The sequence below is a fragment of the Corapipo altera genome, unplaced genomic scaffold, assembly GCF_003945725.1.
Source record: "Corapipo altera isolate COAL_440 unplaced genomic scaffold, ASM394572v1 68, whole genome shotgun sequence".
NCBI lineage: Eukaryota > Metazoa > Chordata > Aves > Passeriformes > Pipridae > Corapipo > Corapipo altera.
In genome coordinates, this window is record NW_020884919.1 from 6673998 (window position 1) to 6697691 (window position 23694).

The 23694-nt window shown below is 40.6% G+C and overlaps 2 protein-coding genes across 10 annotated transcripts in view; both read right to left on the bottom strand.

Annotated features, from left to right (window-relative positions):
• CCNT2 (cyclin T2) overlaps window positions 1-19016 on the bottom strand; it is a 26187-nt gene extending 7171 nt beyond the window's left edge. For 2 of the 7 annotated variants that reach the window (XM_027656286.1, XM_027656287.1), the window contains exons 1-8: window positions 18784-18995; window positions 17976-18057; window positions 11512-11640; window positions 10744-10804; window positions 9698-9760; window positions 3314-3359; window positions 1844-2007; window positions 29-99 (exon numbers count right to left, since the gene is read on the bottom strand). In XM_027656286.1, coding sequence (XP_027512087.1) covers window positions 29-99; window positions 1844-2007; window positions 3314-3359; window positions 9698-9760; window positions 10744-10804; window positions 11512-11640; window positions 17976-18057; window positions 18784-18983 — 816 coding nt within the window. In that variant the 5' untranslated portion in view covers window positions 18984-18995. The other 5 variants (XM_027656290.1, XM_027656289.1, XM_027656292.1 and 2 more) reach the window with 5 other exon arrangements.
• Window positions 19017-22266: 3250 nt separating this feature from the next.
• ACMSD (aminocarboxymuconate semialdehyde decarboxylase) overlaps window positions 22267-23694 on the bottom strand; it is a 37619-nt gene continuing 36191 nt past the window's right edge. For all 3 annotated transcript variants that reach the window (XM_027656251.1, XM_027656249.1, XM_027656250.1), the window contains 2 exons: window positions 23226-23324; window positions 22267-23016 (listed from right to left, as the gene is read on the bottom strand). In XM_027656251.1, the coding sequence (XP_027512052.1) occupies window positions 22954-23016; window positions 23226-23324 (162 nt within the window). In that variant the 3' untranslated portion in view covers window positions 22267-22953. The remainder of the gene's footprint in view (window positions 23017-23225; window positions 23325-23694) is intronic.

Below are 23694 nucleotides of genomic sequence, written 5' to 3' on the forward strand. Positions count from 1 at the left end.
CAGACACTGGTACAGGAAAACTTCTTACCCGCCAATTTCGAATTCTCTTGAGCCTGCTGGGTGTTTTCTCCAGTATCTGCAGAAACTCATGAGTTAGCTCTGAATAGGAAAGAAAAAAGCCATTTTTACATCTGATTCTGTAATAAACAGGTAAAACTTGATGTGTTTTTCCTAGTCTGAGTTCATACAGCTTTTACAGTAGTTGCTACAGCCTGTGCATGATCTGAATTTATATTTTATTCAAAAATGGTTAGGTAAGCGTTGAACAAAACAGGCTACAGTTTTTCACTGCAACAGACTTCTGACCACTACAGCATTCTGAAACACAGGTTTGAATTTTACATTTTGTTTTTACTCTTGCACAACCTGTTTTTTGTTAGACCAAATATTTCAACAGGGACCTACACAAACAACAGCTTCTAAAATAACATACTTGCCATTCAGCCTGGGCATTTTTTGTATGAAGTTAAGTTTCCTTTAAAGTTTCTAAGTCACTTTCTCAGTCATTCCAACAAATTTCAGGAACAACCAGTAACAGCTCCAAACATAATATCACCATCAGACCCTCGGAAGCACCCTGTTGTAAACAACAGCTTTGAAATAACTGTTCAAGGCAGAGCACTTGGCTGTGTTAAAACCCAAAGATCCTTGCAATTAGAAAGAGCAGGTCCCCATGCCTGTCAGCTGCAAATAAAAATACTTTCCACTGAAATTTAATTTTACTCCTAAGCTAAAAATAATTTAAGTACAGTCAGAATTTGAATGCAGGTCTGGAAGAACTGGCTTCTCCAGAACTCCACAAACAAATTATAAACTAAGCTGCTCCCAAGTGCACAACTGCCTCAGGCCTTTGGTATGCCTGAGTCCATCAAACACACCAGCTCCAGAAATGCCTGAAGAATAGAGCCAAGTTCACAATGAACTCACAGCATTCCCTCCAAATCCACAAACCCACAGCCAGGTAGGAAGGAAGCAGGGTGGTGTTTGGAACTAGATACAACTTAAAGATGCCCATTAAGACAGAGATGTTTGAACTTGCACTCTGAAGTTCACTCCAGTTCTGTGCTTCACATGACATCTACTCAATTTCTCACAAAAACACCCCAAAATTGCCATTAAGAAAGAAAAGCTCAGCAGAGGAAAGCAGCAGGCCCTGGGGAGCCATGCTGGGCCATGGGAAGCCTGGAGACCTCCACCACTACTCCAAATTGCACATTTCACTCCAGGATCAACAAAGTCCACATGGATCTGAAAGCCTCAGGAGCTCCCACTCCCGCGGCATATGTGGGCCTTAAATCCAGACTGCTCTGCAATAGGTGCTATTTCAAAAGACAGTAAACTTCCAGATATGTGAAGTTCTGGGTGTTTGCTTTCTGCAGGAAAAGCCTTTTGACAAGAAAAACTATTTTACAGGCATCTGAGATACCACAAGTGATGCCAAATTGTTAATGCAGAACTGCCCTTGTGAACACGGTGGTTTTATGTACACCCCTATGAACACTGTGACTGAAACAACTGCTCTGCTCCAGTGCAGTACCAGGACTGCAGGAATTTGCACTGGTACATTTCTATCATTCTTGGTTCTGAAAAATATTTAAACTCAAGATTCTGACCTGCACCTACAAAAGGATGCCCCTTCAAAACTAAAGGTCTCAAACCCAAGTTTGTCTTCCAAAGCTCTCCCCTTTCCTATCCCTTTCTTTCCCCTGACAATATGGTACCTGAAGTCAGTGAGACTTAATTTAGGCTTAAAGCTCTTACTGTATAATACGTTCCCAATCCTTGCATATCTCTTGAATAATAAACCCTTGAGTTTCCAGATGTGAAAGGCAGTATCACTTACCATCTAGCAGTTCTAGAGTAACTGAAGGATCTACATATTCCCACCAGTGTTTCCCATCAGTTGACACTGGAATCTCCCAGTTGGACCACTTGCAGGCCAAGTGAATGCACACACATGCTATGACTGTGGGCTTGTACTGAAGACAGAACGTAGTAAGGTGAAGACTGTTGCACAAATTTCGTAATGAGGAACCAAAGGAAATCAAACATGAAAAACAGAAAACCCAAACAAATCAACCATTAACAGATAGAGTGAGGCAACTTGTCAAGCAACAGCAGTTAAACATTTTGCTAAGTAAGTTCATAAGATATCTTACTGCCCTAAGAAAACAAAGGGCAGGGCATTTATCTGGTAGAAAAGTTTAATTTGCTTTTGTTATCAAAAGTCTGACGAATAGTAAATAAATTTAACAGTTATTCTACTGTACTTCAATACTAAAAAGAAAGAAGTATAATATGGTCAATTAAAACTCCACAGTAAAAAGCATACAGCTGATTCTGCAGTCTCTGAATGAGACAATCAGAAGGTCCCCAGCAGTTCCACAGAACCAGGTGAGTTACTGGTGGGCTTGGCTTTCATAGGCCTGGATTTGTGACATTTGTGAACTTGTCTTCAGCTTCCAGCTGGCAGCAGCACAAAATACATTGGCTCAGTTTCACTGCTTTAGCACAACTTAACAGATGCTTAAGTACAGAATCTTGCCCATCAAGGAACCACAAGGATCGATTGATTTATTTTGTACAGTTCTAATAACCAGTAGATATTGCCCAAAAACTAAGTACATGTAATGTAATCCTCTTAAATAAAGCTTCAAGTTGTTTGGCAAGAAGTTGAAGTAATCAAGAAATCAAGAGTGAAGTCTGCTCTCTAGTTCTTTCTGTGACAGGCTATGTATACACAATACCCATCTGAAATCCTAGAACTTACATTTATCTAAGTACTTAAGTTTTAAAACTGTATATTAAGATTAAAGAGCTATTTTTAAAAGGAAGAACATTGGGCTTGTACTAGTCTATCTAAAAAGGAAAATAAACCAGCTGATAAGAACTTAGGCCCACTACAGTTTTATAAGTTAAGATTGGATCAATATATTTAAAATTAAGAGAAAACTGCCATTAACTACAAGCGTAAACTAAAAATAGTTTTGTACTTACCAAGATGCTCGGATTTCTAGGTTAAGTTTATCTCTTTGTAATCTTTAGCTGCTATTCAGGCTACCAATTTTAGATTTATGCACTCACAATCGAGAAAATGTCATCAGAAAGCACCACTACACTTCTCATTGTGCATTTAACCCCTTTGTGCCACGAGGCCCTTGTCCAATACACCGCACTGCAGGCGGGAAGGAACCACCACTGGAGATGGCCCAGTCTCCCGCTGCAACAAGGGTAAGACACATGGAGGGGGCCCTGCAGTAAAGGAAGCTATAGTGTGCTACAACAGTGCAACAAAGAGGTTCAGGATAACAACCTGTTGGTAGCCATGAAATAGGATGTCTGTGCCAAATCCTTGCTTGCTGTAAGAAAAGAAAAACAGGGAGATTAAAGATCGGCACAAACTCATCAGGTTCATTCCAAAATTAGAGCAGTTTTATCTTCCAAAATCACTGCTGAGTATTGCTACAGAACTGATCTGAATCTGGCTAACTAGCCTTCAAAATAATCTTTTCTGAGACACAGAAGAGGCCCTTACATTCAGTACTGGAGCTGGACCAGTCCTTCCATTCACTGCCCCTCCCTCTGTACAACTCATAGAACAGCTTCCCTCTGCTGATCCAACCCCTCTGATGCCTCAAAGATGAAAGCACTCTCCTCTGGGAAGCGCTGCTTCCCAACCCTCACCTCTAGGTGATCCCTGCCATTCCCTGGGCTGCAGGACAGATCAGTCACAGCCCATTCACAGAACAGTGCACATCCTGCTCTTGGAGAGCAGCATGGCAGGACACCCCTCCCACTCCCCAAACCTCCCCAAAACCAGAGCAATGTCTCTCTCCCAAAGCCGTACAACACCACAAGTCCCCAAGCTGGAGGGGAAAAAAAAAATAAAAAAAATCAGTTTTCTGCTCCTTCTAATTAAGAGCACTGTGCTCAGAACTTTTTGCTCCACATTTCTTAAACCTATGGCAAAGCTTCAATAGAAAACAAACTTCATTTTAGTTAGTCAGGAAAAAACCAAACCAAAACACAGGACTGCAACATGCCAGAAATGAAAAGCTACTGACTCAGGCTGTTACAGCCACGTAGTGCTGACCCCTGCAGTGACACCCCAACTGCTCACTCAGGTAAGAGAACTTACTGTAACATGCATTAATGGGATAGCTGGGCACAAGGCAGATTGAATGCAGCCTTCATTCAAGTCTTACTTTGACACTATCACTTGAAATCAGTGCTACCTGCAGAGAGCGTAGTGTTGAATTTTATGTCAAAGGGAACATTGTTAAGCTTTTATTTTAATAATAATATTTCCATAAAGTTTGAGAAATACTACAGCAGCTTTTAAATTTTAATTTTTAAATAGCATAATAATAAAATGTGATTTAACTCAACTTCTAATGATTGCCAGGGAGTACAAATCAGACTTGTCTTTATGCTAAACAGCCAGGCAGTGCCAGAATCCCAGAAGAATGTGGAAGTAGCAAGGTAACAGGATCTGTTCCCACACACAAATTCTACTGATCCATAATAATTAGAAGGTGAATTGACAATGTGTTATACTATTATATTTAGTTTGCAAACTATAATGGTAATTGCATACCAAATAACCTCTTCCTCTCCCTCCCAACTAAAGAAATGTAAGGTGGAATTACCAAAAAAAGAAAAAGTGAAAAGACACTGTCATAACAAAACAAATGAAAATACACAGTGGTTCAGTGAGACTCAAATTGATGTCTTGCTCTTCATTTTTCATTAAAGCAATGTCTAAAGGAGCTTCAGTGATTTATACACTCCGTAAAGTTACATGTTTGAATTAAGGGACTAGGACCAAGAAGCATCTCTACTGAAATGTCCCTTTTGAACAAGGAAGAAAAGCAGATGCCAGAAAACTTCTATTTAACATCAGCTTGGAAGTTGAGTAAATCAAAACACATACCTGGAAGAAAAGAATCATATCTTGAAACACACATTTTGGCCCCAATCAAAAGTTAATGTGCTAAATACCTTACCTATACTACAAGTAGTATGATACTGTTTCAACTTATTTACAGCTAAATAACCATCATTTGCAAAACCAACAAGAAATTTCAGCTCACAGCTGAAGCCTTTGATAACACAAGGCACAACTGAAAACATCCCTCCCAAACTCTTCTATTTAGGACAGCTTTAGTTTAGCAGAATCCATCACAGAAATTAAAGCTAATGAATTTTGGTTCCTATATTTTCATGTTTTACTTCCATTATAGTAGTGAAAAGTGCATCTCCAAATTCCAATCATCTTGAAGCAGAGGCTCAAACAAGCCAGCAGAGCTGTTCTTAAAACTCACAAGCCTCTGGACCGATGGCTACAATACCAGCCAGTAATGACCAGCTTGGGATTTCAGCAGTTCAGAGGGATTTGAAACATCCACCCTGTCCCACTGCTGCAGAAGCAACCGTAAGGCAGGGGATCACTGAAGTTGGAATCAATATTTTGGAACAGGACTTGCTGTCCAATATACCTTCCAAAAGGCCGTCTCCAAGAAACTGCCAACTGGAAACCAAAATGCTTTTTACTGGGCAGAGCCACACAATGGTTGCAATTCCAAGATATCTGAGTCTTTTCTTCAACACAGCTTATCTTGGATCTCGGGATACTCATGAAAATGTGACTGCCAAGTCCCCCTTAGGAGGGTGGTAGGTGGCTATGTCTGGACCCTGCCAACGTTTGGAAGCATTCCCCAGAAAGAGGAGACGGCAGATAAGCCAGTCAGCATCAGGAGAGAGGAGCTTGCTGAAGTCCTTCTGGCCAAAGGAAAAGAGCCCCAGGCTCTGAACAGAGGTCTGCTGGTGGATGCCTGCTGTATCTGGAAAGGGCTGGAGCAGGCCATGGTGTAGGCATTTAGGGCTGAGCAGTCCTGGTGGCTTTACTTTCTTGAAAGTACTAAAACCCTAGGAACAGGCCTGTAAAAGCCTGAGGTCAAAGTTCAGCATGTGAAGGCCACCTGCAGCAGTGCTGGAGTGCAGCTGGGGTTTCAGATCTTTCCACACCACTTAGTACACTAAGACTTAAATTTTCGTCATGCGAATACCCTCTGAAAAAGCTGATGCATTTTCACCTCCTCTTCTGCTGACCTTGTCTTTCTTGGCCTGATTTAAGCAATGGTACCTGTGTACACAGATACTATGGCATATTTGAAGGATTTGACAGTGCAATTTCCACAAAAGATTAGTAAGGATCATGGGTGTTCAAGGTACCTGATAACCTGCAGAGTAGCGAGAACAATCCTAGAAATCCTTGAGATCCCATCTTCAGTTCCAAAAGGTTGTGTTCCAACACAGAAAAAGGAATGACTGAAGACTTCCCAAGATGGAGATGAGGATACAGATTCCTCCCCTTCAAGTTTCACCAGAAGCAGGCTGAGAACAGACTGATTCTGCACCAGAGCTTAAGGAGGACCATGTCATAGTCTTGGCATTAGGTCAGCTTCACTGCTGATCATTCAGCCAGCACTGAAGCCAGCAAGGGAGATAGACAACAAAACTGGTTTTGTTGTTTTAGTGTTTTTTTTTTTTTCCTCTTTTCTTCTCTTCAGTACTGGAGAATTCTTGGAATGGGCACTGAGGCTTGCTGACAGGCCCTCACACATCCACTGTCTTCAGATTCCTTAAAGGACCTGTGGGATCCTAAGGAATGATGGTCCTGTCTCCTCTTCTCAGTCTCTTGACACTGAGGAAGAATGGTGCAGAAAAAAGACTAAGCCCACACCATTTTCCTCGTCTGCTCTACTGACCAAACTGTAAAGGTGGAACAATTTCATTAACCCAGGAGTCTCTGAACACCAGAAGGAATAACTGGATATCATATGCCTGAACATCATGAGTCATTATGTATCCATCCAGTATCCATCCAGTCACTTCCTATCTACGATGACCCCTGCTGTCTAACACTGCCTTCAAAAAGGCTTCCAATCTTAGAGAAGAATTCGACTTTTTCTTTAGTTGTGTGTTGAAGCAATTATGTTTATTTGCACCTATTCCCACTTCCTAGGTCATCTTCAGCTTCCAGCAATTACCTCTGGTGTGCCACTACCAGACTAGAGAGTCTTCTGACAAAGGACTTGGCTGAACCTTTTGAGCATGAACAATAGAATCTGGGTTTTATTTTAATGTTTTTCATTTTGTTTTTAAAAGGGAGTAGCTTAAAGGTTAATACAGGTAACAGTGACAGCATAAAACACACTACCCCGAATGCAAGACAACAAAAAGTGATACAGAGAATCAGCCACCCTCTGAGGCACTGCAGTTTAGGCAGAAAAAGGGCACCTTCTCACCACACGGCAACGCAGTGCACACACCCCAAGCCAAGTCTTTAAGTACATTCCCATACCTCAGCTAACTTTGCTGCCTCTGTTTTGATAAACAGAGGCACATCAGCCACATCACATTCCTCCCTCCCTTCTCTCCCCAAACATGCAGTTGGAGGTTTTAATCACAGTGGTCTTGGATAATTTAATCACCTTTAATAAAAAAGGGTATCTCTGCACTCTGAAATGGTGCTTTTTGTCCAAGGTGACATTACCAGAACTGGAATAAGTAACCTTGGCTTTCTTTAACTTCTCAGTCAATCCCTTTAGCACTAACAGTTTAACACTGACAAGTCTTAGGTATTGAAACCTTCAGGACTTAAATATCTGAGTGTTGCATCTACTGACATTAAAATCCCACACTGTCCAATAAAAACTATCTCATGGATAGAGAACTAAACTCACACCACTGTGCCTTTGAAGATACATCACTGTGCCCACAAGCCCATCTCTGTTCTCTCAATACATAAGAGACAGCAATTATTCTGTCCTTGCCTGACTTGCATGCATGACTACAGACTTCATGCTTGATGTTTTAAATTAATTTATTAATTTGCTTCTTTTTTTTTTTTTAAAATATTAGGTCCTCAAGCCTTGTGTTCTCAATCTACACCATTCCCAGGACGGGCATGTGCTGCCAAGGATTCCACTTGCATACACACACACACACTAAGGAGCACAGCTACTTCAGTGAGCAGGTTTTCAAGGAGCAGACAAATTACATTCCCTTTGCACCACTCCTTTAGGCACAGGGACTTTCAGCCCTCACTGAAGTCTTCAGATTTCAAGACTTGATATAATTTTAGAATTCTAAGCATTTTTTTCAAGTCTGCTGACATTAATTACTAGCTTTACTATGTCAAATTAAAAAATTAGCAGTACCTTCAAAGTATGAATTTTGTCAGTATAAAAGATTAGCACACAAAACACAAAGAGAAGAGCTGAACTATCAGAGGGGTATCTATCCTTGACTAAAGGAAACACAGTTTGTGTAGCCATGTGCCTTCCTTCTTGTAGGCTCCAGTTAAACACTCTCACTAATGTGGAAATCTGAGGCAGGACAACATTGCCTTCACCCCTGCCCACACCCCACACACTGAGCAGAAGCACAGGGGCTCCCACAAAACACTGAAATGTGCCCACATTTATGCTGACCAAGAAAACCCAAAGCCAAACCCTACAGAGCTGCTGATGCAGCTTTAGGTGTAATGACACCCGTGCACCAAGTTACAGCCAAATCTGGACAGAAAGCAGAGAATCATTATTTTATAGCAAGAATAGCAATAAAGGTACTTTATATGCAAATAAATTACAGCACCAGCCCTACTCAGACTCTAAAGACACTGCACCACTAAGTTACTTGAAAATAGGAGATACTCTCCCTTCAAAGAACACCATTAATTCCAGAGTTACAACTTAATAATGTTGACTAGGTTTGTTTGTAACTAACTTTTGTATATTTTATAGAAGGAAAAAAAAAAAAAACAACAAAACTTTGGAGCACTTAACTTTGCATTTTTCACTGCAAAACCAGCCAAGGACTAAACACTAAAAGTCATGGTCTAATCGTTTCCAAACACTTTTTACTTAAGGAACATAATTAAAGTGAAAAGCTTATTTTAGGTGTTTTTACAACAGATTCCTGATTTTTTTTCATCCTCCATCTTATGAGAGGATTTTTAAAATTTTTTTTTAAAGCTCCAAAGGAAACCAATTTAAGAATTAAAGAAGGTGTGCCAAAAAGCCACAAAAATATTAAAGAACAAAACAGGTTTCTTGCCAGTCACATTAAGCTGCACACAAGTTAGATATGTTTAACCAAAGGTTTGGGGTTTTGTGCTACCATCCAAAACAAGCACACCAGGCTCCAGAAAAACAATTAGTCACATTTCTAAGTATTTGCATGTGACAGCAGACTTGCCATGCACTCTCTTTACCCCTCAGTTCATTACCTAAAAAGATTAGCTAAGACAAAAAAACTACCATCAGCCATCAGCCAACAGGCAGCCTAAACTTCACTTGGTAGAACTACTTCAGAGTGAAAATAATCAGCTCAGAACAATACTAAGCAGCTGGCCAACCACTTCTCAACTACTGACTGCTTCTGTCCCTTGAGAACATATGGAACAGGTATTGTTACAATCAAATCTTATAAGAAGACAAAAAAGTTATGAGGGATAGAGGACTGGACTCTTTATCTTAATCTCTAAAGGTTAAGATCAAGCTTTTAGTAACTAGCTTTAAACATACTCTTTGGATAACACGGTGAAGATCACATTACACAAATAACATTACTTTCAAATTTTACAAGAAAAGTAAAAAAGGACTTACAGAAGTGGTTAAAAGTCACTGACCTCTCACTAATTGTGTACATTTCACAACATCTGTGTGTGGATGTTCAATGGTAATCTCAAAACCTGAAGAGTTACAAATACATTTTAGAATTATACATTTGCATCCGTAAAATAAAAACCCAAACCCCTTATGCTTCCCCACAGACCTAAAATACTTACTAAACCTTTGTACTGCAGAACAAGTAGCAGGATTTAACTGCCTTTTATTCTGTACCTTTTCATACTTTTGAATGGCAGATGGTATAGCTACTTCATGATCCATTAGGAAAATAACTCAATGCCTGTATATATATATATATATACGTACAAAACCTGGGAAATTACTGTATTTTTAAGGTTGAACATATCTGAATAGTTTCTAGCACATTAATAAGTCAGTAAAAACTGCAATGCAGACATGTGTTTGTGCACATGCACTTTATTGATTTCTAGGACTTAAAACCATTTGCAGCTATGAAATTATAAATTAAGTCAATTTGTAAGTTAGTAACTTAGAAAACCCTTCTTTGTTTATGAAACCAGCTTAAGAATTAGGTCACTACTGTGAGCTATTTTTTCAAAAACAATATACTCCAAGTGCTATTAAAGAATATCTGAGCAAGTCTGTGTTCTCAGGTCTGCTAGTAGGAATTGTCTCTAAGGTATTCTAAAGTCAGAAGAATTTCTTGGCAGAAAATTCCATTTCAAATTTGGGAATCATCTGAACCATTAAATGAGTTGTTTCAGGATTAATACACTGCTAACCCAGAGTAATGTGTTACCTTACACAAAGAAATATCAATGGAATCACTACTTCGGAGTAAAATCTACTTGGAAGCCTACACATTTCTAACTCAAACTGTCAGAAAAATCTATTTCCTAAGTACAGATGCCACTTTTTTTCTCCAAAGTGAACACAGCAGAACTGCTAACACAAAACTAAATTCACAGGTCAGAAGTTATACAGGAAAATTCTAGTGTATCAAGAGCACATCAAAAATCCAGTTACTTGGGTCCCATTACTTCTTCATAGTAAGTTGGCTGCACAGAAGATATTTAGGACATACCTAAAGTTTGAAGCATTATTGTTTCAAGTATAACCAGCTCTTGGGCTTGTTGAAGGTAAGCCTGAAACAGAGAAGCAAAGAGGTGAAGAGCAGCAATCCCTTGTGTGAGAATTTCAATCACACGCTGCCTGTTTGAACACTGGTACTGGCAACACCAGAGCAGTCAGTTAGAACTGACAATTCAGAACAGGGCGAGAATTAAAAAGGTTTCCCAGTGCAAGTCAACTTGAGTATCTCTGGGCAGGTTATTCACCTTACAAGTACTTTAAAAATACAGCTGGAGATGCTCAGCTGGCCTGTGGCTCAGGAAAGATAATGTGAACTCTAAAATAAGTGGAAGCTGTAGAAACTTAGGCAAATCAAAGGAGTAGCAATGTACAGCAGGGGCAGCAGCTGACAACTATATCACATGTAGCCAAGAGGGCACACTGAACCTCTGCCTGAGAGACAGTGTCCTGAACTCAGAGCTCTGCACAAACTGTGTCACTCAGGGAACCACATATGAAACCTCTTATTTAAACATCCAATCTTCTACTCTACATGTGGAAGCCTTAAAAATAATGCAATTTCAAGATGGAGCAATCCCTTCAAGTTTCACAAAAAATACAAGTCTTTAATTATGCTCCATTAAATAATACAAAAGACTTAAATGGTGTACAAACAAAAGGCTTTTTCCTAGACTGCAGACAGCAATAACCCAGTGAGACAGTGTCACAGATCATAAGATGATGTCATCTGATCATCTTTAAAACCATGACTTCCACCTACATCACTCTTTGTATCCAGTTGTGGCTCTTGAGGATGAAGACAGGCATTTGCTACTTTAATAACATGTTCAAGTTTCCGTGGCTGTTCTTCCACTTTTGCAGCCAAAAACAATGCCGTAGGAGACATTATCTGAAGAAGAAAAACACATCAGTACTTTTTAACTTTTTACAAGCAGGACTTGAATTTTTATGGAGAGTCTAAACTAATAAATAGAAAAAGTTTAAGAAGTTGGATTTGTGGCTTTTTTTCCCAGTTTTGAAGTCATGCAAGGCAACAAAAATATAACTAGTCATGTTTTATTTTATAACTGATGTAATCCTCCCAGCAGCACAGGGAAGGAGCAGCAAAATGCTAAATTACATTTGTGAGTAAGAAGTTTGAGGTCAAACTAATTCTAGTTCAACATAAAAAAAAAAAAAAATAATTTGGTCCAGAAGAGTTAGTCACACAAGAACAGGCTGTTTCAAGTTAAATATACTTTGTGAGAAAGTTCAGGCAATTTCTTGCACAGAGCGAGTCATTACACCATCTTTTCAGTAAAAGTCAAAACAGCTGATCACAAGTTCTGCCAGCATTTGATTCTCCTAAAGACTGAGAAACTTTGCACAGAACTTTAATAAAAACAGCTTGTTATATAAACACAGGTTTTATAAGTAAAAGAAACTTTATATATACATATGTATTCTTAGAAACTTTACTATACACCCAGCAGTATCCGGAGAACGAAGCACAAGGATTCATAAAACATCAGTTATATCAAATGTTAGTAAAGACTACATGTTACATTTTAAGATGAATTTTATATAAAACTCTAGGTGTCATAAGCTGGCAGCAAAGCTCTCATTGGCAGTTCAGTATCACCCAGGAGAGAGTTATGAAGTAGTTTTGATGCCTGTTGTCAGCTACAACAACAGATGTGTGCAGACACAGAACACAGCAAACCACAAAAGACTGAAGAATTAGGTCCTCTTTGTATGCAAAAGTTGCCCATGTTAAAGAGAAATTAAAATGGCAGTAGAAATCATCTAGACATGAGCTGATTAAAATGGTTAAAATTAAGCCAGTATAAAGCATTTATTCAGCAACTGAAGCAGCTGCTTGCTGAGTATTTAATTACTGCATGGTGCAAGCAGTGCAGGTATTGGATTTCTCATTCAGTGCCCAAACAGAACTAGACTGACTAGGAGGCATCCTCCCCCAAAGTCAGTTTTGCCTTCTTTTTATCAGCAAGCAGCCCTTTATTATCATGAAATGAAGCATTTGGCATAAAGATTCGCAATATATGGAAAACAGCAACAAACTGATTAGAATTGAGCATTTAAGGGATTAAATTTTAGAACCTTTCAAAGGTATTGAGGGAGTACTTTTTGCATCCTTAAATCACTTTGAAATGCCTGCTTGGATCTTAAGAAAAACTTTAAAGTTGGCAGACTTGAAAACTGACACCCTGGGAAGGAGATACCCTTTGATGAGTAGAAGTGTGCCATGAGAAATCCAGCACTCTGAAAAACCCAACCCACCCAAAAGAAGTCAGAGGGAACAAATTCTTCTATAAGGGAGAAAAAAACCCGTTTTCTTTTTAAGAAGCTTGTAACTTGAGCCTCACAAATGAATAAATGCTGGAAAGGCTTTCTGGAGTTGAGAGAGGGAGAGTAGCAACAGCTCTGAAGTGCAGAAGATGTGCAGCAGCACACACATGTATAACCCAACACATATGGCATGTTATAGAGCAGACAAACTCCAGTCCAGTGATGCAACAACCCAGGCAAAGCTCTCTCAAGTGCAGCTGTCTCACCCATATAAGCCCACGTCTCTTCCTGTACAGTTTGTGGGTACAGTTATTCACAGGTGGAATTTTCACAATTCACCTTTCTGAAAAATCCACCTCCAACAATCTCCATGGCTGAAAACATCTCCATCTCCCAGAGGCATTTCTGAACCAAGTCACCACTGACCACATAGTTGAATCATCAGCAAATTGTCACTCACTATTACTCTGTGTCTGACTGCACCAAGGTTCTACTTCATTCCAAAAAAGCACCTTCATCAGCCTGACTTCAGGAGATCTTCTAGGTTATTGAAATGGATCCCTTCTGGCCAAGAAGTCTCCACACAACTCCTGATCTCCAAGACCTTACATAAAACACAGTTCTGGAGGCTAATTAAGTCAAGCTGATTAACTGTCATTTAACTTTGGTTCATCAGAAATCTTTGTACAGCCCAATTATCTATTTCCTTCAAAAAGAAGTGTTGGCTTCTGGCCAAAGAATTCATATCTTTGTCTTGTTTAGGACAAGGGTTCTCACTCCCAGTTTTGAGTTGGTCAGTATTTTTATCTTCCTTGGTATTTATTCAGAAAATAGACATCCTAATAAAATTTCAGACTTGGCACACATGCAGTCTCCAGTGAAGACGACACACCCTGCTAAGTGTATAACTAGCAAAGTTAATTCAATGCTTTCATTCATTTCCAATTCCCAAAAATGGCCAAAAAAAGCAAAGTAGAACAAAAAGGCAAAATTAGAGACACATATTTGACAAAGCGAGAAGCTTCCTATACATAAACATCTTAATTTGGCATCAACCAAAGTAATTTAAAGTAATTTTCTATCATGCACAAAAAATAGTCTTTAAGACTTGGAGAAATATCTTCAGAAGAGACATGATTTATGAAATTAAATCCAATTTTTTACCAGCTGAGAATCTCAGAAACCAAGTCCCACTGAAAGAGAAAAAAATCCCCAAACATAAGGGCCTTGTTAAGACAACCCAAGAGCACTAAACACCAAGTTTCAGTGGTAAATGTGCTGTAAGTCCTTTTTCACTTACAAAATACAAGACAGTGTAAAAACAAAGGCATTCAGAAAAATCTCAGAATACACATGTAGAATGCACACAGTTTTCTGAGATTTCCCTCTCCCTTTTAATGCCAATATTAGTATGCTTTTAGATTTGATACAATTTAGCTTAAGACATTAAGAGTGGTTCCAGTCTATGAGAGGGTTTTCAAGGTCGAACACAAAGAGCTGCAGGGATTTTTTTTATTATAAGCTTGCATTGCTTAAAAGCAGCAAATATGTTAAATTGCAAGATTAAAACCAGAACTGAAGGATCCAAAACATCCTCACTAAAGCCTGGAGTGTATTATGAAAGTTTTAAGAACTTTGCATAACTGCCAAGTCAACTGTTTAATGCTGGGATTTGTACAAGATGGTTTGTACAATTTGCACAGGAGACAGGAAGGGAATAGAGAAGGATGGGACACAAAATCCTCTCTACACAACTCACCTACCTTGCACTAGAAGGAAAAAAATTCCTCATATGGCCTTCTTTAGGCTCGTCACTAAGTTCATTGCATGTCACAAAACCCCCTTGACATCATGTATATTTTCAACTGGTTGTCTGGTATTCCACATGGCATTTCCAAGGATTATATTTAAAAACTACAGCTACCATTTGGATGCCTTACCTCTTATTTCCAGCATACCAAGGATTTTTCCCCCTTTTCTGTTCTTCAAATCATAGTGTACTGAAGAATATGCATCCAAAAGAACTATTTGCTACATAACAGAACTTGCAGAAGAATTTAAATTTTCAAGATAATTTTAAGGATAACAGCCAGGCCAGTACAGTCTATAAAAAGCCAGTGAGCTCCATCCCCATCCCAGTATTAACACTGACCAACTTTATACTCAGCAAACCAAAGTTACTGTGCCCTGGTCAACAGAAGCATTGAAAGATTAATTTGTACTAATGCTGAGGAGTTTCATAGTAACTCCTGTCATCTGCACAGCCAGGGGCATCCAATTCTGCTCACCGGAATTGGTAAAGTTTCCACCCTATCACTGGGGCACAGCAACCTTGTAAGGTCTTAACCTGCTTTGATTGCAACATCAAAACATCAATACTTTCTTTTTTGCATGTACTTTGTGGGCAATCCATAGCAATTGATGTCTTGCCAGCCCACAGTAACTTCACCAAAAAAGGGCCATTTGGTCATCAGAGCAGTACATTAACACATTAACTGTTTGATCCCACCCCTGTGGTTCCACAGATTGAAGATACTTTTGGGAATTCTATTCCCTCTTCACAGATGGCTGAAACTCCTGAAAGCCTGTAAAATTGTTTAGCAGAAACTTATACTGAAGGAAAAACAAGAATTAAGACAACAGTCATTCAGTAACTGAGCTTCCACTAGAAGGCCTGTTTATTAAGTGCATGTGACATATATAAGACATATATTTGTATAACCTGGCAATTACACATGATGATAAATACACAAGCACTTATTAGTTGCCTAAAAACATAAATCTACCAATAAAACATAGGCTACATTTTTTCAGCTCAGAAGATCATAAGGCATTCTGACTAATGGCCATCTAATTTTCTAGCCCCAGCCTTCAGATTCCTTCTTGCCATGGATAAACAGCACCCCGTGCACACAATAAAGAAATACTAGAGACATATTGCTTACACTATAGAAAATCTTTGCTAGGTCTTAGCTTCAAAACTGCCAGTACCTTAATTTCTATGGATTACTTTCTTCTTGCAGTGGTGAATACTTTTACCTTTTTTAGCTTGCCAAGTACTCCGGAGATTTGATATTAAGTATTTATTACAGTCCTTGGCTTTTGCTTTTCCTACAGAGAACCCGACAGATGGTTTGGGAGTATTTGCAGAGTGACTCCATTCACTGAGCCCACCCCCATTACCCCACAGGAATGCGAGTGAGAAAATGCACTTGCCCATCAGCACACACACAAAGCCACTCTCTGGTCTGACACTCATTGAGAATTGCAAAAAGGAGTTCAGCAAGAATACTGAGCGGAAACCCTGCAGTTGCCTTTAACTTTGAATACTACTACCTGAGAATTACTTTACCAATACACTTCCCCCCGCCCAACAGTTGCAGTTTCCATGGCATTCAGCCATAGTTTATCAGTGAATGTTAACATTCTGAAGTATAACCTAAGGCATAGTTTTCTTATAAAGGGCACTATACATCCAAATACTGCAGTGTTTCCAGTTCCAAGTGACTGTCATTTACCAGCATCCAGTGAAAAACCAAACACAGCAACTAAAGCTTCTTGCTGCCTAAATCTATCCTAGATTATCAGGTGACAGAACAAACACTCTAGCAGGTGATATAAGAGCTATATAGGTCTATATATAAATAAATCAGCTCTGCACAGAGCCATCTCTCCATTCCAAGCAGCTCTGCCTAGCCCATCCACAGCCAAAGAAAACTCTGGATGCCTCTCCAGCTCCTCTTCCACCAGCTACAGGTTACATGGGCAGGTACAGAGTGAGGAGAAACAGGAGCTTATCTGGATCAACACCGCAGTTTTGGTAACAAGCTGCCAAAAGTTTGAATTTATCTCATATTTTGCACAAAAAATAATGTAATACACTTCTGAAATATGTATTTTCTGCAAATAAACACCAAATAAGATGCCTATTTGCTCAGCCAGCGACAACAAACAAATTCATGCCAGACAAAAGAGCTGAGTTGGCTCTCACTCCACCCCACTATGTACCTGCCCCAACTGCAGACAGTGCAAGGTTTGCATGATTTTACTCCTTGGTAGATCAAGGTCTGCTCTGGTCTGGACCTAACACCTGTCACAGTCTCCATCTGCTTATTTTGTCATTAAAAGATCTAAGAAAACTTATCCTCACCATTTAGTGACGTACCACGATCATTATTAACTGTTCTTGCTTAAAGCAAACAAACAAAAAAACCCCAAGAATACCTAGAATACTATATTATTACTTTTCTAACTATTGAAGCCAGTACTTGACATAAAAAAGAGGCCTGACATTTCCGGGTTGTTATCTGTTACAGAATTCCTCCATGACAGCCAGTATTTTTACTGAAGAATTCTGTTCTTTATAACACATTCTATGTTCAGAGTCAGCATATTCAGGTCATTAGTTAAAACACAAGAGCTTACATTTTCTTACCAGATTTAAAGATTTTTCTTGCCTGATATGACTTATCACCACACCACTTAAGACTAGACTAGCTAAATGAATTTACACTGTTTCAGGAACAGACACATAATCCATATGGATACACACATGACCACATTATCACTGACAGACACACCATGCCAGCATTTCCACCGACTTCATCAAGAAAAATGTGTGTTCCTACAGATCAGCCTTTGAAACTACACAACAGAGGCACCAGCCACATCCAAAACGTCTCAATGCATTCTTCACACATCTGAAATGTGCTTACTGATGGGTGCCTATCCTTTTCATTTCCATGGCAGAAGATAAAATCTAATTGCCACTGGTTAAGGTAATTCAAAGTTGAAAAGAGGTATCGTTGCTGCTTCACTGATAAGAAGCTACAATTCCTGTAAACAAACCAAACGTTACACTCCTGCATGCAACACTTCTCAGTCAGACTGACAAAATTACCGGCATGTTATTACCACATATGACATCATACTTACATTTCGATTAAATTTCGTGAAGGAATGATGCATATAAAACCTGTGCATGTAAACAATTGCGGTATTTATCGTAAGTTGAGAGCTGGAAGATTAAATTAAGGAAACGTTACGTACTGAGAAACCTGTTTACAAGATCTGAAGGCGATGGACTTTCCACATCAATCACTGCTCTCAACATGCTGTCTCCAGGCGAAAATGGATTAAGGACACTTCAGAACTGAACTGATATTAACACACACTTAACCGATATTAACACGGATCCTTCCCATCTGTTCCGCAGACCATGTGGAGATTCCTACACCAGGCTCGCCACTCACCCGCTGAATGAAAACTCATCAATGAGCGACATGCGCTGAAACACCGTCTCAAGTGCTTTTGTTTCGTTCCAAGTCAACTATTTCAGCAAGCACTGTGAGGGTTTAGGCTCGCTCTTTTTAAAATCACATTAAAGAACGGCGACGGAGGAAATGCCCGTTTCGTGGAAAACGGGTCTGCGGGCACTGGGCTTTACTTTATAAGTGCCCAGACCCGCAGCCAGGGACCCACCCGCGGCTGGCAGGGCCAGTGGGAGCCCCTGGCCCCTCGCCCGCCGACAAAGAGCGCGGCGCGGGGGCCCCCCCGCAGGCTCCTCCTCCCATTCTGTGCCTCAGGCCACGGCTCCATCCCCCGGGAGCGCCGGCCGGGGGCTGTGGGAGCCCGGGAGGGGTCCCAGGGAGGGCTCCCACACCGGGCTAAAGGGTGTCCCGCCGCCCGTCCCCGCCCGGCCCCCGCCGCCCTCAGCGCGTCCCGCCCGGCACCGCTCGGATACACGTTGAGGCGCTGGCCCATGTCTTGGATGAGGTTGGCCGCCTGCTGCCGGTACGAGAGCTCCTTGTCGGCCTCCACGCCGCAGCGCCGCGAGGGCGTGTTCTCCAGCTGCTCGCGACTGAAGAACCAGCGCGACGCGGCCGAGGAGCCGCCGCCGCCCCGCGCCGCGGCCCCGGCGGAGCCCGCGCCCGCCGCCGCCATGACACCTCCGCCGCCGCCGCCACCGCCTCTCGCGCCGATCTCGCGAGAGCGCCGGCCCCGCGCGCGCCCGCGGCCAACCATAGAGTGTCGCGGCAGAGCAGCCGCGCGCCCGGCGGTCACGTGTCCTGAGGGGCGGGGAGAGGGGGCGGCCGTGGTTGCTGAGGGTTCGTGGGGGCGTGGAATCCTGGAATCACAGAGTCCTTGCAAAATATAGAATGTGTAAAAGCGTTCTTGAGAAAACATGTTCTTTGCTGTTTGATCTCTGTATGCTGTATCGCAGTCTGGCTGAGCTGGAGTTCACTCCCCCCGTAGCAACCCTCACAATGCCGTTCTTTGCCTTGGCAGCTGGAAGGGTGTCGGTAACACACCGGTGTTTTGGCTCCCGCCGAGCACAGCACCAGCACCAGCACCAGCACCGTAACATTCCTCCGGGGAGGGGACCCAACCAGGCCAGATGACCCAAGCCAAACCAAAGGGATATTCCGTACCGTGTGACATCAACTCAGATATAAAAGCTAAGGAAAGGAGCAGGAAGGCAAGCATTCACTGTCTCCAATGGCTGCCTGCTAAGGAACCACTATGCATGCTGAAGCCCTGCTTCTAGGGAAAGTGTCCGGACATCGCTGCTGATGGAAGTAGAGGATAAACATTATTTTTGGCTTCGCTTTTGCACGTGCAAGCTTTCACTTTGCTTTTGCCTTAATAAACTGCCTTATCCCAACCCACGAGTTGTTTTCCATCTTACTCTCCCTCCCCTTTACAGCTGGGAAGGGGAGTGATAGAGCGGCTGGGTGGGCACCTGGTGTCCAGCCAAGGTCAACCCACCACAAATGCTTTCAAGCCTAATCAACACTAAGGGAGATATAACCCATGAAACTGCCGCCTAAAAGTGGTGCTTAAAAGGAAACCCCTAAGACTCCCATTTGTGAGTTTTAGAAGTCAAGACATTGGTCATCACTTAGCCAAAATGCACACCGAGGTACCACTGCTACAGTTTATATGTCAATGTTACACAATTTTTCCTTTTTCCTTCTCCACGTTCCTGTTACATATTCACGACATTTCCAACACCTATTAGCTGTCTAGTGATACCTTGTGTCTTTCCAGATCAGCAGCTCTAGCAAGTCAATTATTCTCCAACACTTGGAGAAGACGCATATGCTCACGTTGTAATGAACAGCAACTTGTCTGAACCTCTCCCATGTTACACATCAGCTGCCTTAAGGAATTAAGATCACTTTCTAAACCTTTCGCCCATTCCTATTTCACCCTTAAATGATAACATGGTACCAAATGTTACTTTTACACAGATGTTGTTAAGCCTCAACCTCATTCCCAGGTGGACCCAGGTCCCCAAACAGTGACAATGCCTGTTGTAATTTGAAGCTGATCTTTGCCTTCCTATTTTTGTGTCTGTGAAAATCAAAGTACAATGTTTTACCTCATTGTTTAAAACACGTATAAAACTCATGGAGTTCGGGTGTTCAACTTACACTTATTATTTCTTCAGTAGTTGGTGGAGGAGAATTAAGAATGTTCTCATCTGACTGTCATTAGAATTTTACATTAGCTTTGCTAATGAAAAGAAAAATGTAGGGAAGATTATATATATTCTTATCTTAAACATCTTAACACATTGAGAAAAAACAGAATATCATTAAATAATGACAGTGCATAATGAATATGATTTATGCAGGGTATGCACATTAATTAACTGCCATGCAGAGTGCTGCAATCACCCATTCAGTCACAGGTTAAGGTAATTAAATACTGTTCTTGCTATTGGAGATGTTTAAGACGTTGGTCCCCAAAGATGTAACATTGCATTCTCACTAACTTAACTTTTTTCATTCATAAAAATTGAAAAATTAATCCAATTAAAATGTATTGGAAGAATCACAGTATATTTTCCTCTAAAATCCATTTAAACATCTGCGAGAGTCACATACACTGAAGGCAAATAAGATTATATAAGAATGAAGTTGCCCTTCTACTTTGAATTTAATTAAAACAATCTGATTGAAAAATCATACATTTAAGTAGCTCAGTGCTTGTATGTGGCTATTAAAATAAAAAAGGTCAACAGAAGTCTTGTGAACCTGAGGACAATAAATATTGTTAGAGATATTTTCTAGGTCTTCTTTTAGTCTTACATAAAAACTTGGTATTCTAAACCAGTGACTTGCTGACTATTTCAACTTCTGATGTCCAGTAGTCTTTTATGGAATATATCTGGAGGAACAATGTGGTAAAAATCCAAATGGAAGAGCTCAGTGTTGTGGTTTAACCCCAGAGGGTATCTCAGACTCAGCAGCTGCTTGCTCACCCCTGGGGTGGGAAAGAGAATGGGAAGGGTAAAAGTGAGAAAACCTGTGGGTTGAGACAAAGACAGTTGAACAGGTAAAGCAAAAGCCATGCACACAAGCAAAGCAAACCGAGGAATCCATTCCCCATTCCCCAGGGGCAGGCAGGTGCTCAGCCATCCCTAGGAAATCTGGACTCCATCACATGTGGGGACTAGGGAAGAGGAGCACCATCACTCCACATGTTCCCCCCCCTTTATATGCTGAGCATATAAACATCCTGTGCACCCCTAACCCCCTTGCTGGTGGGCTGAGGAGCAGAAAAAGCCTTGGCTCTGTGTAGTCTCTGCTCAGCAGTAGTGAAACAACTCTGTGTTATCAACAGTGTTTCCAGCACAAATCCAAACCACAGCCCCATACCAGTTACTGTGAAGAAAACTAATTCTACCCCAGCCAAAACTGGCTCTCAAGGAAAACAAAATGAACCTGCACAAACCACTTTTGTTTTTTTGGTGGGTTTGACACTAAAGAGGGACAGAACCTTCCTTGTAGTCCAACAGAAGCTGGTATCAGCAGGAATTGCTGATGCTCAGCATCCTTCAGATTGAGCTTGTGGCAGTTTTGACCAGAGCTATAAACAACTGCTGCCTAATACTGTTTTGCCTGGAGTGTTCTAAAGCTTAAGCAGAAGAATGGTGACACCACAGGTAGCCAGCAAATGTTCCCATGAGAACAAAGACTGTAAGTGCTCATCCACATTTTTCTGTCTGCTACAAAATCCTCTTGGGAGGAGGATGCCTGTGCACTCACTGGATAATAATGAAAACCCATTTCAATCAATAGGCTATAGAATAAGCCATCTTCCCATTCTTATATCAGGACTCAATCTAATTAGAGCAATAACACTTCAACATTTAAACTATCCAACCTTACTTTAGGAAGTATTTTTTAAGGAATAGAAAGAACATTAAACCATACTGTTGCTAAACACTAGTATTTATTTTGATAGTGACAGTGACATACCAAGTATTACCCACACAAAATACATTATTTCTGCACCTACAACCATATTGTCCAGATTATTTCTGGTGAATAAGTTGCCAGTGGTGTAGGTGGCAGCTGAAGTGTAAAGTTCCCCACACAGACTTTTTCATCCTGTCACAACACTGACGAAGAATCAATGCACACCCTTGTAGTGCTGAGCTGAGTGTGACATGATGCACTTCCCAGCAGTGGATACAGGCAAGTGTTGCCTTTTATTGGGCATCAACAAAGTTCTGCTTAAATTCTGGTTTAAGATTCTTTCAAATTCTGTTTATTGCTCATAACAAAAACTGAAATATAATGGGTATATAGTTTTCTCAGCTCTTTCCTTCCTGAGAATCAAGTCCTAATAACATGGCATTCATTATAATTCAGAGACTCTTATTATAACTGCAAAAGGTGAAATCTCTCCTTTATTATGAAAGCAGGGATTTCAGAATTGTTTAAAACAGCCTAAATCCTCAAATGCACAGGAATACCTGTGCATACTCATTTCCAGTACCTATGGGGACTTAGATACTTGCCAAATTTCTTTTTCACCTGTACAATTGCACATGCCAACAGAAGCATCCCTAAGGATCCAGCATTGTTTCCATAGTTTAGCCTCTTTAGTATCTTCATAATTATTCAAATTGTTTTCTGCTAAGACCCAAAAATTCCAGAGCATTTCCAGCCTTGAGTTTATCCTGTAAAAACAAAACACATATATATGCTTGTGCTTAACTCATATTTAACTCAAATACTTCTACTTGTGCTTTAAAAGGAACTGCTGCAACGAGAGTAGAGGGCCTCTTCCAGTCTCTGCAGAAATCAGTGTACTACACTGAGTTTTCAGTGTTCTATCTCATGTCTCAAACCAGAGAGGGAAAAAACCCCTCTAATGTAAAGATCATACCTTCAGCGTATGGTCAAAATCGTCCATCGAATCAATCAATTTTCCAGGTTCCAGTTCCCCAAGTGGGAAAGGGTAATCTGTCCCCAAAATGACTTTGTCCTGGTAATAAAAAAAATTATAAACTTTGTAGTAACATTGAACAACAGAGTTGTCTTCTGGAATTTATAATAAACCACAGGAAATTGCATGTACATATTGGAGTGATTAGTTATGAAAGTGAACATGAAGATAATAACTTCCATTAGGGAAAGAACAAAGCTTGAAAACAATGGTTCAAGAGTTTATTGGGTGAATTTAAGTTTGCAAAAATTGCAGGTTATTTGTTAATAATTTTGTGGTGCCTAACTGAAGTTTGAGGTATTTTTATTCTGATATACAAAAAATTTGAAATGCAAATCCCAGGCCCATGGCATGATAATCTGTTGCTCGGGTGAATAAAAGACAAACAGGAATTTCCTACTTGAATTGA